The 18506-nt window shown below is 40.4% G+C and overlaps 1 protein-coding gene across 2 annotated transcripts in view; it reads left to right on the plus strand.

The window, feature by feature from the left end:
- Positions 1-287: 287 nt before the first annotated feature.
- negr1 (neuronal growth regulator 1) overlaps positions 288-18506 on the plus strand; it is a 457516-nt gene continuing 439297 nt past the window's right edge. For both annotated transcript variants that reach the window (XM_067990328.1, XM_067990329.1), the window contains exon 1: positions 288-602. In XM_067990328.1, the coding sequence (XP_067846429.1) occupies positions 430-602 (173 nt within the window). In that variant the 5' untranslated portion in view covers positions 288-429. The remainder of the gene's footprint in view (positions 603-18506) is intronic.

An 18506-nucleotide genomic window follows, 5' to 3' on the forward strand; every position in this document is an offset into this window, starting at 1 on the left:
ATTTTCATAAAAGGTATGAGATTAAATATCACGTTGGTATTGTTTTTTTGCATCTATTAGTACATTTTAAAAAAAGATTATTTTAGCGTTTATTAGTTGTCATACTGATGCTAATGGGTGAAATACAGCATTACCTTTAATATTCGGTGCTCCCAGTCAGTCGGACATGTTGCCTGGGCAACGGCCATGGCAACTGGATCAGAGCCTGGGGCTGTCTGCTGCCTCTCTCTCTCTCTCCACACACACGCATTTTACATCAGTTCGTCGGTAGATGATGTGGAAGCCACTGGAGAATAAAGAGCTAGTACTTTAGAGTCAGGCAGCGCCAGAGCAAAACTCCCTTCGTTTGGCAGAGAGAGAGAGAGAGAGAAGGAGGAAAAAAAGGGGCTTTTTGACAGATTTGGTTGTGTGAAAAGGCGGAAAGAAGCTATGGACACCCTGCAGGATGCTTCTCCGTGCGCCTCCGGCCAGTGGCTGGCGGCTCTGATGCTGAGTCTCTGCTGCTTATTGCCCACATGCCTCCCGGCAGCTCAGAGCGTGGATTTCCCTTGGCCAGCTGTGGACAACATCATGGTGCAGCAGGGAGACACGGCCATCCTCAGGTAAGAACAACAACCTGTGACAGACATCGTGTGAAAATTTGTTATTTACACACTTTGGCAGCTTTATTTATCTCTCCTGGCTGCTAGGGGGGAAAAAAAGCTGCGTTTTGAATGTTGTGGTGGGCGGAAGTTTAAGTTGCACATGGTTGACCAACCTCTTGTATTCTCTGTTGCACCGCTGTGTGTTTTCATAGTTCCCAGAGGATATAGTTTGAAAAAAATACACATACATTACGGACGGTTCGTACCATGCGTTATACTGCATTGTGCAACGATTTTACATCTCAGATCCACGTTGCACCCCCATCGCTCTCACTCGTAAGAATTAATACCATTACAATTTCCTCGCGCTTGTGGCATTCGTGAGTTATGGATCTTTTGGACCTGTCGTTTGAATGAAAAAGGAATGAGAAAATACTGTCTCTGGATGCAATGCGTTGTATTCAATTTGCAGAGGTATAACAGTAAGAACCGTTAATAGTTAACCTGTAAGAGTTGTATTTGCATTTAGCCAGACTTCATTATGCCACACCCTTTATTTGCCACCCCACCCCTTCTGCCAAAAATGAATGAGCAGAACAGATGTCATACTATTAATTGTCATCATTATCCTGACACGGACACTGTCCATCACTCAGTCTCCAAAGCAGAAATATGAAATTACCTTTTATTTTCTTCTCACTATATAATGCATTGCTGATAACTTCAGAAGTACATACTGTGCTGTACTTACGCACCCACGCAAGAGATTTGCACATTATGTTGGTGCCAGATATAGCAAAGAATGGGAAGCATTGATTTTTAAATGAATCTTTCTGCATTGCTAACCCTGTTATACCCCCAACTGACAGTGCAATAAGGTCTGACTGATTAACAATACAGCAGATCTTAAAAGCACTTTTGACAGTTTTTAGTATTTTAAAAGTTTCACATCATTCTTGATCCTAATAAAGCAACGTGGGACTAAATGTTGACATTTTTAATTGTGCAGTATATATCATAATTAGCAGCAGCCTGATGGTTAGCAGCAGAAAATGTGAATCCTGATTCACATCTATAAGTATAAATCCTAGTCATTTGTATTTCCTAACATTCAGTGATCGAGTTTTATCAGCTTTAGGTTGGGGTGCTAGATTGAGCACTTAATAGCGGAATCCTCAGAACAAGAATAATTGGCAGGACCAGTTGAGTCCTGGAGTAGTGCACCTCCTTTTGGCCAATCACAGGGTGGCATTGACATCTTTCCATGGCTAGACTATCTCACCTTCCCAAATAAAGGGGGAAGCACAGCAATGCTCAACACCTAATGGGGAAAGCATAGGAGGGGAAATACCACTCTCATTTGAACTGTATTTTAAGAATTAGAGCACCGATAACTATGATAGAAAAGATATTTCTTATTGTATAAAATTTAAGTAAAATGCAGCCTTCTTTGCCAAGCCAAAAATTTGACTGCATTCTGTTTTGGTTTGTTTTCTTTCCCTCCTGACTTTTTTTGAATATGGTATTATTATATGATTTTTTTTAAGCTGCATCCTTATCAAGCACGATGCACCATTTATTATTTGACTGGCCATATACAACAATATTTATTATTGATTTATTATTTGACTGGCCATATACAACAATATTTATTATTGATTTATTATTTGTCTGGCCATATACAACAATATTTATTATTGATTTATTATTTGTCTGGCCATATACAACAATATTTATTATTGATTTATTATTTGTCTGGCCATATACAACAATATTTATTATTGATTTATTATTTGTCTGGCCATATACAACAATATTTATTATTGATTTATTATTTGTCTGGCCATATACAACAATATTTATTATTGATTTATTATTTGTCTGGCCATATACAACAATATTTATTATTGATTTATTATTTGTCTGGCCATATACAACAATATTTATTATTGATTTATTATTTGTCTGGCCATATACAACAATATTTATTATTGATTTATTATTTGTCTGGCCATATACAACAATATTTATTATTGATTTATTATTTGTCTGGCCATATACAACAATATTTATTATTGATTTATTATTTGTCTGGCCATATACAACAATATTTCATATTTCTAGGTGGAGCCTTCTAAGCTATTTAAGGAAATTGACCTTAAAGATTATTTAGTTTGGGGCTGCAATTGTATTCTGTAACTAGATTAAAATTTATAAGGTTGATCTGAGTTTCAAAATTTATGAGTTTATAAACTTCTAAGTAAGTATTATTCATCAGTTTTGACAAGTAAAACAACAAAAACTTGCTTTTATGTAGCATCTTTCACATAAAATATGTCCCAAGGCATGACACAGGTGGAAGGATAAAAGCGGATACTGAAACAAAGAAGAAGGTATTAGAAGGGACAACCAAAAGCCTAGTCAAAGAGATAGGTTTTAAGAAGGGTCTCAAAGGGCGAGAGGAAGATGAAAAGGCAGAGAGGTTTAGGAAAGGAATTCCAGAGTAAGGACCCAGGTGACTGAAGTGTGGCTGACAATGGTATTAGTGAAGGGAGAAGGTCAGCCCAAGAGGCCAGAGTTAGAGAAATAGAAAGTTTGGGGAAAGGGATTGTAGTGTTAGAGGAAGTTATAGAGACAAAGAAAGGGTGAGAATTTTAAATTTGAGGCATTGGGAGACCGGGAGCTTATATTGGTCAGTGAGGACGGGGTAATGGATTGGCGGGATCTGGTGTGAGATTGGATACGAGCAGCAGAGTTTTGGATTCGCTGAAGTTTACGAAAGGAGGAGGGTGGGAGACTGGCCAGGACATCATCAGAGTAATTGAGTTTGGCAGTGATAAGAGCATGGATGAGGTTTCCAGCAGTAGATGAGCTGAAGTAGGGGCAAAGATGGGTGATATTGCAAAGATGGAAATAGGCGATATTTGTGATGGAGAGAATCTTAGATCAGAAGATGAGCTCGGAATAAAACAGGATGCAGAGGTTGGTAACATTTTGGTTTAGCTTTAAAGATTCACTAGGGAGGGGATGGAGTATGTGGTGAAGTACAGAATTTGTGGCAGAAGCTGAAGATGATGGCTTTGATCTTCCCGGTGTTTAGCTGGAGGAAATTATGGCTCATCCAAGACTGGATGTCACACAAGCAGTCACACAGAACAAAGCCAGTGAAGAAGTTGAGAGACATGGCGGAGAGGCAGAGCTGTGTGTCATCAGCATACATATGAAAGTTGATCCCATGTCTGCAGGTGATGTTGCCAAGAAGCAGCATGTAAATAAGGAAGAGGAGGGAGCGAAATATGCATCCTTAGGAGACTCCTGAGGTGATGATGTGGTGGTGGGAAGAGAAATTATTGTTGGAAATACTCTGGCTATTATTGCATAGATTATAGTAGAACCAAGTGAGGGCGCTCCCACCAAGCTGGACAATGGAAAAGAGGCCTTGAATGAAGGGTGTCAAAGGCTGCAGAGAGGTTAAGGAAGATGAGTACCCATAATGCCCAATGGTCGCAGTCACAGAGGATGTCATGATTTTGTTTAGGACCATTTCAGTGCTATGCTAGGGCTGGAAACTTGATTGGAGGGATTCAAAGTGGGAGTCGTGTGAAAGATGGGCACAGGTCCAGAAGGTGACAACACATTCAAATTTAAAGATTCTGATTCCATATTGTTCTCTATTATTGCTATCTAATAGTCAATGTTGGAATTAAAAACAGCGCTGGTGGCAAATGGTAGAAAAAATTAAAGTTGTTATCAAAAGGAATATGTTTTTTTCCTTTTTTTAAAGCAACAATATTTTATATAAGCCAACTAAAAAGTTCTATTTTAAGGCATCTATATGTAATAAAAATCTTTCTCAAATGTATCTTAATCCCAATTGGTCTGGTATATTAAAGTATTTAAGTGATGCAACAAATGCCATCATTTAAAATAAGATTTTATCATTTTTCTTTTCTTGCAATTAGTTTTTAAAACTACTACTAGCCATAGAACAATGAGATGAGTTAATGATGGTGCCTAAGTTGAATCTTTCATTTTTTAACAAATTAAACCAACTCAAAGAGATTTTTAAAATGTTCTTTCTCTTCAGTTTTCTTTTCTCCCCTCCTCTCCTCACCTGACAGCAGACTCATGCTGGGGTACAGTTCCATGGTACCTTGCCCAACTAGCCATTCTACATGTGTGAACTGAGATGGTGAGACAGATGTTCCTCTTTTGGGGACCAATGCAGAGCACCTAATGGGCGAAGTACACCTGAGATGCACTGCACCTTTGAGGAGAGAGGTGCCTGCAAATTTCTTAGCCAGGGTCATTTGTATGACCTGGGTGCACTCTCAGCACAGGGTCGCTTGCTACCAGGCCCTTGCACTAAGAACCGGAGGCGGAAACAGGAGTGCAGCTGCAGGCCTGAAAGTTTTGTAGCTGCATTATTGGGAGTCAACAGCCAGAAGGTCCCAAGGCCTGAAGATCATCAGGAGGAAACATAAAAGTCGTTTTGTTTCATTTTCTGTCTTTGGACTTCCCCTACGTCCTAGTAGATCCTCCATAGCCCCATTGCCAGGCTCGTGCGGGTGGCCCTCCCTTGGTTGCCCAATGGGCTGCCAAGGAGGAAAGTGTCGAGAATGCCCCTCCCACTTCATTATCTACTCAAGGCACAGGCTTAGTGATGTACATTTGAGGAACTCCAGGGAACCCTGAGGCAGTGTTTTGGGGATGGAGACCTGATGCAACAGGCCCCAGTCCTCAGTTCTTCTTTATATTTCCTGGGAACTGAGCATTGCCCAGGCGCAACAATGAAGAAAATCTCTCCTGGTATGTTGCAAGGTATTCAAGGTTTGAGGGCATCATGGTTGAGCTTGTTACAGCCCAGATCTAGGACTATCAACTCTGGTTGGATGTATTCCTGGAGGTTTCATCACACGACTGCTCTCCTCCAGTTGCCCCACCCAGTCAAACAGCCATTTTTCCCCATCACCAATATTTTTATAACTAATAAACTAAAGTATTCACAGAATTTGAAAAAAGTACAATTTTTTTTTAATGCCCGTATGATTTTTCTCCTGGCTTTCTCACAACAGTGTCCGGAGATTAATCTTTAATTCCTGGAGACTTCAGGACAATCCTGGAGGAATCTGATGTCCACAGATTAACAATATGGTTTGTGAAAGCAGGTATTCTCCCCTCCCCCACGCTCTATTTAGCCCAATGTAACTGAGACCTGAGGATAATTGTGAGCTATATGTAAGATTGAAACTGAGATCTCCTTGGTCTGTTTGGTCAGAATTATAACAATTTTAACAATTAAAGCTGTGGGCGAACCAAAGAATCATTTTATCTTTCAAAAGGTGCAGTCATCAGTAAGAAGGGAGAAGAGCTGGAATGGGCGCATGTAACTGTCTTGTCAAGACAGTCAGACCTACATGATGAAAAGATAGTTTCAAAACGTATTCCAATTGAAATCGAATTTCAGTACAAGCCTGGTCTAGAGCTCAGTTTGGCAAATAGCCAGAGTGAGCATTGTATCCAGCTCAACGCAGCAGCTGAAGTTGAATCAACCTCCAACCGATTATATCAGTTTCTTTTTCTTCCTCTTTGTATATATTTCAATGTGGAGAACATCTTTATAGCGATGAAGATTGCATTTTCAAAACTGATACAAATGCCGTAAACCACAGGATTTCAAGGCATTCAGTTCAGTATCAACTGCTGCAAAATCTGATGGACTAGACATGGGCATTTCCTGGCTTCATAGCAACCGCTGTAAACTATAGGCAGCCAAAATCGCAAAGCTGCAGAACTGCGATGGGGAAATTCTTTTAAATTTTAGGGCTATTCAGTGTTATTAGGCTCCAGTTTTGAATGGTTTATCTGATATTTAGTGAGCACCACAAGTGGCTGCCAAAATATAGCGTTCAATGCAATGTGGTTTTGATATTGCGGATTTGAGTTGTCCATCCAAATTATAGCTGGTGAGCACTACCAGTTGATTCTCTCGTATTGCTTGAGGCAAACAAAGGAAAATAGGTTTACCATGCCCTTTTACAAGATGACAGTGTTCCTTTAAGACAAGGAATGTTAACAACAATATTTGTGGTAAAAGAATACAGTAGCTTCAATTTACTAATGGTCAATTAATGTCATAATTGTTCCATGTCATATTCAAAAAAAATCAGTAAGGTACTGTATTATACAACCTTATGATTTCAGCATAAATTACCTTTTCATGTCAAGAATTTTAGACTTTCACAAACAGCATGGTAAACATATTAGTTGAATATGAACACTGGAATAACATTAAATCTCAGTCAGTTCCATCTTTTTTATGAAATGGGTTTTAAAATGTTATAGAATTATAGACCAGGGAGCTACATCCTTTGTAAAGGCAGGGGAAGCAACATATTTTAGAAGTACGATAGCTTTTAACACTAGTGGTGCTGGATTGCTTTTCCACCCCCAACAGAATACTGTTATTTCAGTTGAACATAGAATTGCAATGTAATTTTTTTCCCCCTTCACTTTTCTCCCTTCCTCTCCTGAAGGTGCTGACTCATGCTCATTGTTCTATGGATACCCTCTGGTTCTAAGTTATTTTTTCATATGTGAGCCTGATCAGTGAGTGCAGTAGGCTATTCATCCATAGGGGACATAACATGATCCTTTCCTCATCCAAAATCCACACATGTGCTCTTTACAACAGAAGTTACTGGATAGTAATCAGCAATTAAACCCTGATTAACTTCTTTCCCCTTTCTGGCTGATGTATGTTAAGGCCAAAAGTATCTTGCAAGAACACTGGGATTGGGAAACCAATATACCTTAAAGACACCAGATGAATCCTTAACCTCCTTACCTTAACTCCCCATCAAAGAACCTCCTGGTAATTTACTGTCCAAGTTTAGAGAAATAGTACATGCTTGAAACTTTCGTACATCAACCAGTCCAAATTATATTTATGTTTACATTTACCATATCAACCCCCGATTAAGATACTTAAAAGCTATTGAGTGAATGAATTAATCTCTTCTAGCATAAAAACATCAAAGAGAAAGTTAGACCATGAATTAACATTTCTTGATTAACATATTTATAATACAGTTAGCAGCATTTTAAAATCAAGCAATAAGAGTATGGAGGGTACTCATATAGATATCATTAACTGATGGAATTAACAGAAGGAGCTCAGGTGACTCACAGAAACTCAACAGAAGCTGGAGTCTACTTATTATAAGTTAATATTATGCTGAATTGTTATTATCCAAAATTGACGTAAAATCAGCAGGGTTAGTTTGGACTATACTTTGTGTATAGCTGATTAGTTAACAGTTTTGAATAGCCAGGCTATTGGATATATTAAAAGCTAGATAGTTTACCTTATTGCTGGTAAACACATAGAATTAGCAAAGATTCTAGGAGCTTATGCTACCTCATCCTTCTGAGTCAATGCAGTACAGTTGATTGTTTTGCCTCCTTCTGGTATGCTTTTGCTTCTCCCCAAGACATTAGCTCAATGAATCTCCATCTGTCGTTGTAGTATTTTCTCCTTCTTCCTGTGTTTGTTCTCTCAGTAGAACTAACTTTGCTTCTGTTCTCAGAAATTTGAAGTCTCTCCGAACTCTTGTAACGTCTCTATCAAGACCCTTCAATCCTTCTGAAACCATTAAACTTCTTTGATTGACTTCTCTCATCTTCTGTGTTGAAAACACCATCTTTTATGCCTTTGATTTTCAAAGCAAATCTCTTTTTCCCACCTATTGGGCGGAACAAGCTTGAGGGCCTCAATGGCCTACTCCTGTTCGTAGGTTCTTATTCGTATATAAGCCACTCTGAGTGATACACCTTATGGCAAGGAGTCCCTTATTGTTGAAAATACCTTAAACAAGTGAATGTCAAGCACAAATAATGAGCACATTTTTAATTAACTGAGAAAAGCTAGATCTTCCCATTAATTGAAAACTCCTTTGATTTCTCTGGTCTTAAATAATAGCAGAAAACAGTATAAGATAAGGATAGTTTTCCTTTAAGTCATCCCAAGCACTTACCTTGGTCAGTCAACATAACACTCCAGTCAGCCTTGACAAGCCTGGATGTGCCTAGCTCCAGCCACTAATTGAAAACAAGATGCTAACCATGAAAGATATTTTTGCCCTTACAGTGCTGCCTTGGAGCACCCATGGTTCTTAGCATTTTGTACTCAGTTTGTACCCAGAGTTCAGCAGGATTGTTGTAGACACTATTTTTAGGACACCTCTGGGCACATTTAGGTCACTTCTCCTTCAAGCTCCATTTTGCTGCTCCAGCTAAGGTCAACTAACTCTGCACAGAACAAGAAGTTCCTATCTTCAATACTTTATGTGGTTCAATTTAAAATTAAAAACAAAAATGCAAAACTAGCAAAACCAACTACTAGATGGAGCAAAATATAATTGAAAATGCAAAACAACATTTTATTTTTCCAGCAACAGCAACTCCTACCTCCCTTTAAAAGCTTACTTGAGTAGGCCAGAGCCCAGGATTCCCCGAGTGCCCATTTTTTATGGGCAAAGTGTGCGCTTTGGGTGGAGCTTTGCCCCAAGACATGAAATTCAGTGAGGGATCTTAGTTTAATAATTATTCTATTTAAATGAGTCAGTGCTTGTCGGCCCTGCAGTCCCATTTTTTCCCCCCCAAACCGGCTGCTGCAAAAACCTGATTGTCAATACACTGCAAGAAAAGCCTTAGAAAATCAGCCCTATGGTGTTATTCTATAATTTAAGAATGTTCTTTGTTTAGAAGATTGGATTTAAAAAAAATTTAAATCCTTTAATGCCATCACAGTCCTCTATTGCCCATCTCTGCTCAGTCAGTCTTTTTGCTTTCTGCGGTTTGAAGTCATCTTGAGGCACTGTTATGGAGTGAGATCACCGACCTCCTTTAATACCCCCAGTGTATTTTCTTCTTAAGATACAGACGGAGCTTTGCAATCAGGTGGAGTACAAACTAAACTTGCTCTAACCCAAACATTTTGATGTAAATCAGCCAGTTATGCTAAACAATCCAGAAATTTGCTGATTCTACACTAGGAGAACCATCTAGCAATATAGTTAGTCAGGTATTCACATAAGTATTTATACTATCAGGCTTGCTTTCACAGACTATCTTAGGAATTGGAGCCTCTACATGCATTAATCTTTTTTTCAAAGCAAGCTATGTGCACTTCTGTCGATGGATGCAGGTGTGTGAGAGTACAGTAAATCTCTGGTGCAGGCTAACCTGACTGGCATCCTTCTGCTGATCTTTTCTCTTATTATTGTTATACATTCTTGGGATGTGGGCGTCTCTGGCAAGGCCAGCATTTATTGCCCATTCCTAGAGATACATGTGAATCGTTTGCTAAGCCACTTTAGAGCGCAGTTAAGAATCAACCACATTGGTGTTGGAGTCACATATAGTTCAAACTGGGTAACGACGACAGGCTTCCTTCTTAAGAAAACATGAGAGAACCAGTTGTGTTTTTATGACAATCCAACAGCTTCATGGGCCTGGATATTAACTTGGAGTCGGGAAGAGAGTTGGGGGTGGGAGGAGGATTTACGGACAGAAAACTCGTAAGTAAGGGTTTCCTGCAGGTCATGACTATTTTAACGGTAGGTCGTCTTTAACATTTTTCAACAGGTTTTGCGCCCGACAGCCAGCCAGATTTACAGGTTGGCTGCCTGTCGGTTGGGAAAGCAGCCAGGGAGAGATCTGAGTCTTCGGGGTTTGTGGGGGGGGGGGGGCGGGCAGCTATCGCAGTGGGTGGGGGGTGGGGGGGGGAATGTTGGATATCGTGGACGGGTTCAGCCAATAGCGGGGTGTTTAAAAGGTAAGCTTGGTAAACACCCCTGCTCCTCCTCGCCCACAAGCAATAAAGGCACTCACCTCATGGATCCCATCTCGCCTCTGTTTCACTGGCGAGATTCAAGAGCCCCGGGAAATCCGTTAAATTTGAAGGTCTCTTAAAATCAATTTTAAAAGACCTGATTAACTTCTCCTATGATGTTAATTGCTTCAATAAGTACCCGCCCGCAATAATTAGAGACCCGTCTCCAGTGAGTAGGTTACTCGCACACAGCCAAATGGAAGTGGGCACGTTGGCGCCGGGTTGCAGTCGCGCTAGAAAAATCAATTATTTTAACTTCCCACCTGCTCGCAACCCACCTGTTCTTGGTGTTTAAAATCCCCCCCCATGGTCACTTTTACAGATACCAGTTTTTTTTAAATGTCCAAATTTGATTTTTTTTTTAATTCTCAAACTGCATGGTGGGATGTGAACTCAGGTTCTCTGGAATATTAGTCCAAGCCTCTGGATTATTAGTCCATTAACATAACCACTTCTTCCAGCAAGCTGAAACAGGGAACTCCTCATTGGGGAATCCATTGGTGGCAGTAATGGAGCTAACGGCCTGTGTCCTTTTAATTTGGGGTCGAGAGGAGCACTCCTACGGAGGACCCTAATTTGAATCAATTCACATGTTCCTGACATGCTCCTACCGCCAGTGCATCTACCTTCCCCAATATGGCAGGTGCGCGTGCTTCCTGCCCGCCATATTGGGAGCTTAGTATTTCGGTTAGCACCAGAAAAACAGGCACTGTGCAGCCGAATTTCTAGACCAATGTAAAATGTTGCTGCACATTAAAAATCTGTTTGTGATAAATAGTTTTGTGTTAATAATTTCAACCATTCATACTTGGGGTAATGGAATGACTGTCCTCGGAGGCTTTCAGTGAGAGAGTTGTAATAGGGTTCTTAAGTACGATTGTGTAGAGTTGGTGTTTGTGGGAGAGAGCAAGGTATTACGTGAACTGTGAAGCCACAGTAGAGGTATTTCTCTTTATGTAGTGACAGGAAAAGGTGTTTCTGATCAGCACCTGACAAATCTGTCTCCCTCCTGCTCTGGCTGCTCTTCTGTTTCTTCCTCCAGCTGCTGTTGCATCTGTTCATATGGATGATGTGTCCCACTGCTGCCTCACCTTTCTCTTTCAGAATATCCATTGGACTACCTTTCTGTAGGGCATGATTGTTAAGAACACATTAAGTAACAACAAACTTGAGAGTCTGCTAGGTTTATATTACAAAGCTCCTCCAGAACAATGCCAATGGAATCGATCTTTAATCTGCCAGTGGTGTGCTCCATGTTGATGTGTGTTCTGGCATGGGCATCATTATCTAGGCTGGCACTTCGGTGCAGTACTGAGGGAGTGCTGCACTGTCGGAGGTGTCGTCTTTCGGATAAGATGTTCATAGAATCATAGAAGTTACAATATGGAAACAGGCCCTTCGGCCCAACATGTCCATGTCGCCCAGTTTATATCACTTAGCTAGTCCCAATTTCCTGCACTTGGCCCATATCCCTCTATACCCATCTTACCCATGTAACTGTCCAAATGCTTTTTAAAAGACAAAATTGTACCCGCCTCTACTACTGCCTCTGGCAGCTCGTTCCAGACACTCACCACCCTTTGAGTGAAAAAATTGCCCCTCTAAATCGAGCCTTGTTAAATGGAGGCCCTTGTCTGTCCCTTCATGTGGACGTAAAAGATCCCAAGGTACTATTCGAAGAAGAGTAGGGGAGTTCGCCCGGTGTCCTGGCCAACATTTATTCCTCAGCCAACATCTAAAACAGATGATCTGGTCGTTTTATTTTATTTATTTTATTGTTGTTTGTGGGACCTTGCTGTGCACAAATTGGCTACTGCATTTCTTACATTACGACAATGACTACACTTCAAAAGTACAGTACTTAATTGGCTGTAAATTGCTTTGGGACGTCCTGAGGCCCCAAAGGTTCTATATTAATGCAAGTTCTTTCTTTCCTACCGAGAAAGTTCAGAGAATGAAGAGTTGCAGCCCGGGTGGCAGTATGGGTGACGTCTATTGCCCCTTGAACCTCGGGAAGCCCACAACATTATAAAAACTTGAAGCTCTCTCATGTTGTTGTGGATTTATCCCAAAATTGATGAACTGTGTTGCCTTGTTAAACAGACTGTGTTGTGATGTATGCAGCAGTGGGCAGCATATAGACTTATAGTAGTGAAGACCCAGTTGCAGCCTAAAATGAACCTGTTCAAAAAATGTTCAGTGCAGTGGTTACGTTTACTGGCACAGTAAGTGTTCTCCAAGTAGCGGTAGTGGTTTGGATGGTCTGGTTATGGCTCAACCAAAGTTTCTTTAGTGAAGTACAGTCTCCTTGAGCAGACTTCTTGAGTTGCGTCTGGAAGGAGCATTGTTGCCTGTACACTTTTACAGTAGATCTCATCCTCCTCCTGTGGTATCTTATGAGACATGCTCCCTGTAATCCTCTTCCTCCGCCTCCATTAATAATGAGTAAAAAGGAATCATCATTGAGAAGCCTATGGTTACGCTGCTGTTAGATTTTTTTTAAAATCCAATTTGGACAGTACACAGAGGCAGGTAGAATACCCTCGCTTCCCACTTCAAAATAAACTAAAATCCAACTTGCTGTACAAATAGCTGAGAAAACAACCAAGTTCTGGCACACCTAGAAGCACTGACAACTGTTACTTCCAATTTGATGCGCTGATACTAGCATTCACACCTTGCTTTATACAAGTGTGATTAAGTTGAGTGCAGCACTGACAAAAATGTTAGAATTTTTGACGGATGAGATAATCTTATCATTATCCTGCTTTTTTTACATTGATTCGCCAGTCGGGGATAGGTGTTTCTTACATATGCCCCCACTCCCACTGGAATTTACAGCACAATGTAAAAGGGGGAGGACTTTAATATATATGGGCAACCCCCCCCCCAATTTTTCCTACCTCCCTCACCCAGATTACATGATTTTTGGACCATTTTTGTAGCATGATTCTAAGCTTAGTTCCAAATATCTCCAATAAAGTCGACATAGATTGAGAGATTCTCTGATAAGTCAGATGGTTAAGGTAATGAGTAGCAAAGCCGCACCAGTAAAGTCCCAGATTCATTCTGCAGTTTGTGCTAAGTTAGCTGCCCTCTAATAGGCTGCAATTAGCCTCAGTGCTCCTGAATTAGGGAACGTCAGCCTGTGTTCCTACACCTGGTCACTATAAAGTGACCCTTGCTAGAGTGTGCATATGTGGATGTCTGGTGCAATCAAATTAGGCTTGACTGTGATGCTTCTTCAAGTTTAATAGCTTGTTGACATTCCCTGTCTAGGCTCACACATGAAGAATGGGCACTTGATGAGGTACCAGAGGGTAATTGATACCTTTGGAACAACACTTCATCAGGGAGTCAATGCTTTCAGGAGAGCAGAGAGAACTGATGAAAAAAAAACCTTTGTACAGTGATACATAACAGATTTTTTTCCAATTTACTACCCTTTCTCTTCTCATCTCTTGAAGGCACTTATTTTTGCTCAGGTATATTCCCATGAGTGCTAGCTGCCCTTTAATACTTAACCCAAGTGCTATTTTTCATTTGTGAACCTGGATAGTTGTTATCAGTGGGCTATTTAATCATGATGGCCATTACAGCTGAGCTCAATCCTGTCTTCAGTGAACATCCAGGCGCACACACATTCCAGTGGAGGTCACTGGACAGTGATCAGGAGTAGACACTCTGAATTATTTTTTTCCTCTACCTAGTCTGAGAGCATTGAATTGTGGCACCTCCAAAGAGATCAGTTGACTCAGCACATAGCAGAGATAGAGCATAAGAATTTCCCAATCAGATAGTTTAGTAGCACACCACATGACACATTTACTCACAAACCATCAGAAGAGCTGACATAAGTATTTATTTCTTGAATATGCAAAATTTCTTAGTAAGTACTAGTACAGCTACTTACATTCTACGCAAATCTATGTTTTATAGTCTTTTTTTTAACCTGCTTAAGCATGAAGTGTATACGGTGAAAGTATTTTGGTTGAACTTTATAGAGAAGCTGTCACATACACCAATCCGCATTTTGAATTGAGAACCAACAGTGAGCTGAGAAAAAGTTGTGCTTTGGCCTGTACTATAACTTAATAACATGCTCTGTATGAATAGGACCACTAACCTGTGCTAAGGAGCATGGTAAACACTAGTGCCATAATTTAACTGGAGGAAACAGGAGTAAAAAGGAAGTGAGAAAAATTAAGTGAGCACAAAGATAGAAACAGGAAGGCAGAACCAAGGACATTTTGGTCAAACCTGAAAAGGTTGGGAAAATCAGGAACATCATATTAACATAGCTCATTACATTTGTGTGCAAGCTTGACTATGAGTACAATATTTTGTGCATGCCCTGTATTGGAAGCTCTTTGTGGGAGAAGGGTGAAAATATTCAGAGTAGTCTTGGGAAAAGAGTCAGTTTTACACACTCCAATTCAAACAAAAAGAGATCTCAATTACTCAAATGATATTCTATTTATACGTTTGGAGCTGGAGTGAGAACTTTTGAGACCATCCCTAATATGTTAATTGAAGGATTATTTTTTGTAGTGTGTTCTGTAATGGTGGTTGTCATTTGCATTTGCTATCTCACTGGGGTGAGCTGTTAACTTTGTGCCTCAGGCCAGCAGGAATGCAAAACAAATCATCTGTTTTTGTGAGTAGAGTTTGCCGACTATTCCTTTTAATGCATTTCCTGCCACTTGCTACATTTTCTCCAAACCTGCCTCCCTGTGTGCTTCCTTTCTTCTTCGCTGCCACTCTTGATCCTTTACTGCCACCTCCAGTCTTGGCCAACCTGATATGAATGCCACAGCACAGTATCTATCCCCAGCTGTCTCAGAATTCCTGCAGAGCAGCTCAAAGTGTATTTTCCTTTCTATGATTCACTCCCTCCAGCTAGAGTACAAGCTGCTGTCTTTGAAGTTGTTAACAGACAATTAAGTGTTGCCTGCTAGCAAAGTAGCTCCAAATGGTGCAGCTTGAACTCTTCCTAAAGGAAAAATCAGAAATACCTTTAGCATCTGAAAATAAAGATTAAACAAAAGGGACGAGGGGCAAAATTCTGTGCTGTGAATTCTAGGTTAAAAAAAAATGAGGATTAAACACAGTTAAAAATGAAGAGTTTCTAACTTCCCTCGAGTCCGACCGGGTAAATGTAGTATGTGATGAGTACTGAGCCATGCAGATGAAGTGGGCCCTAGAATTCCATTCCTGGTCTATGTTATGTTAGCTGATTTCAACCAAGAGATTGATGGGAATACAATTGTCCTCAATGGGGCCAATAATGCGTTAGTTTTGCCTGGGTAGTTGCAATTTGACTGTGCCTCATAATGTGAGGTCAACTAATATAAGTATTTTGATCACACACTCAGCACATGATGTACTGGGAGAGTGCCAATGTTATGGGGGCAGGTTATCGGGCACCAGCAGCTGTTAAAGGTTGCTGACTGTCGTCAAAGCTGTACGTGTTTTTTTAATTTTACAAAATGGCTTGATGCAGAATGACCCAAATCCCAGATCAGGCATTGGAGACCGTGCAGAAGGAGGTCCTGCAATGAAGGGTGACCCTACGTAGAGGAGAGAGCCACTAAGTAATAAATAGTGGAATTTTTCTGGAAGCCTTCCTTGGCCTGTTTCAAATGGATGCCGAGCATCTGGAGCAGCATTCAGGTCTTCCAGATACTTTATGGGGCTTCCCTTTCATACATTAAACGTGGGACCTTTTATGAGCCTTGTGCACAATTGTCTAGGCTCTAAGTGCACAAATTACTTCTGGCCCAATTATTTTTGTGAGTAGAGTTTGCCGACTATTCCTTTTAATGCATTTCCTGCCACTTGCTACATTTTCTCCAAACGTGCCTTCCTGTGTGCTTCCTTTCTTACTGCAAGTGGAGTGAGGCCTCTGCCCCTGACGACAAGGGGCTTTAGTGCCTTAAGTACTGTTGCACTTTGGACACTTCAAATTATCAGCCCTAATGTCTTCCAGCCAGGGGAGGGGGAGCGATCAGTCAGATTTCTCACTCCTAGTTCCTATAATAACCTCATGCTAGGAGGTGCATATGTAGCATGGAGCCATCCCAGGATGCACATCCACTGCCCTAAATGATTTTGGAGGAGAGCCAACATGTAAAATATGTCTCCATGAGAATAAAAATTATCTGTAAAATTGAGGAAATTTAGTTCATGTATATGGTTTAACTAAATATAATTTTATAAGATAGAACAGGAAAGAGAAATTTGAACAGAATTAGCATCCCTGACATTCCTGCCCCATGTCAGCTGTGGATCAATTGGTAGCACTCTCACCTCTTGAGTCAAAAGGTTGTAGCAGTCCCACTCCAGAGACTTCAGCACAAAATCTGGATAGACACCTCAGTGCAGTACTGAAGGAGAGAATGATTTGCATTTATATAGTGCTTTTCACGACCTCCAGACATCCTAAAGCGCTTTACAGCCAATTAAGTACTTTTGAAGTGCAGGAAGCTCAGCAGCCAATTTGTGCACAGCAAGGTCCCACAAACAGCAATGTGATAATGACCAGATAATCAGTTACGGAGGGAGTGCTGCACTCTCGGAGGTGCCGTCTTTTGGATGAGACATTAAACCGAGGCCTAGTCTACCCTTTTGGATGGACATAAAGGAATTCATAGCACAATTTGAAGAAGAGCAGGGGAGTTCTCCTTGGTGTTCTGGCCAATATTTATCCTTCATCCAACATCATTTATAAACAGGATGTCTGGTCATTTATTTCTTTGCTGTTTGTGGGACCTTGCTGTGCACAAATTGGTTGCCACATTTCCCTTTATTAGAACAGTGACTACACTTGAAAAGTAATTAATTGGCTATGCAGCTCCGAGATGTTCTGAGCTCATGAAAGGTGTTCTATAAATGCAGGTTCTTTCTTTCTTTAACATTCGATTCCCTGAATGGAGAAAGAGTTGTCCATTGCACAATGCTAATATCATTTCCGGGCCAGACCAGATGTCTCCCGGTGGTTTGGCTGAGATTGCAGACTTGTTGGGAGTGAATGCGTGTCATAACATTCCATTGCACAGAGAATTAGTGTAGTAATATATGGCACACAGGGTCTACAGGTGGACCCGACAGCTTTAAATATAAATTACTTTGAAAGTACATCAAACTTAGAGAAAATGTTATAAAACTGGTCAATTTTTGTGGTAAAGTTTCACCATTACTTGAGACCTCAAATATATTTTTTACTATTAACCTTATTTGCTGGTTAGATTCACCACACTTTTTACTGGTCTGTTTTTATTTTTTCCCCCCTAGTATGTTATTTATTTTTTAACCAGGGTACAAAGGAAGCAAAAGCAAAATACTGCGGATGCTGGAAATCTGAAATAAAAACAGAAAATGCTGGAAACTTTCAGCAGGTCGGGCAGCATCTGTGGAGAGAGAAACAAAGTTAACATTTCAGGTCCTACAAAGGAAGCACAATTGTTTGAGAAAGTACTCAAACTTTGAAGAGATGCCTATTGGATAAAATTAGATCATATGGGATAATAGTGCAGTTTATTGTACAAATATTATGCTGGGTAGGTAGTTGGTTGAAATTCTACTAGGCAGAGGTTTGTCATTTGAGGTTACAAAACTCCAAGTATGTTTATACCATGCAGGGGTACCCATTAAAGATCGAGAAAGAGACCTGGGGCAAAATTACTGATTATTAAAGCAATGTGGAATAGTTATAGGAAAAGCAAATAGGATTTTAGATTGTGTGGCTAGGACCACATAATATAAAACCAAGAGCACTATACTTATGCTATACAAAGCTTTGGTACATCTGTACATGGAGTATTGTGTCCAGTTTTGACCACCACACATGGTGAAGTATATCAAGGATCTGGAGGAGACATAGAGGAGAGAAACTAGAATGGTACTTTATTCTCAGGGTCATTAGTCAAGAGGATAACAGTTCAGGCTACTTATTATTGTGAAACAAAGGGGACATCATTTAGGTTTTTAAAATGATGAAGGGAGTTCTCTCAATCTGGTTGGATAAA

This window comes from Heptranchias perlo, chromosome 9 (assembly GCF_035084215.1).
Source record: "Heptranchias perlo isolate sHepPer1 chromosome 9, sHepPer1.hap1, whole genome shotgun sequence".
NCBI classification, from domain to species: Eukaryota; Metazoa; Chordata; class Chondrichthyes; order Hexanchiformes; family Hexanchidae; genus Heptranchias; species Heptranchias perlo.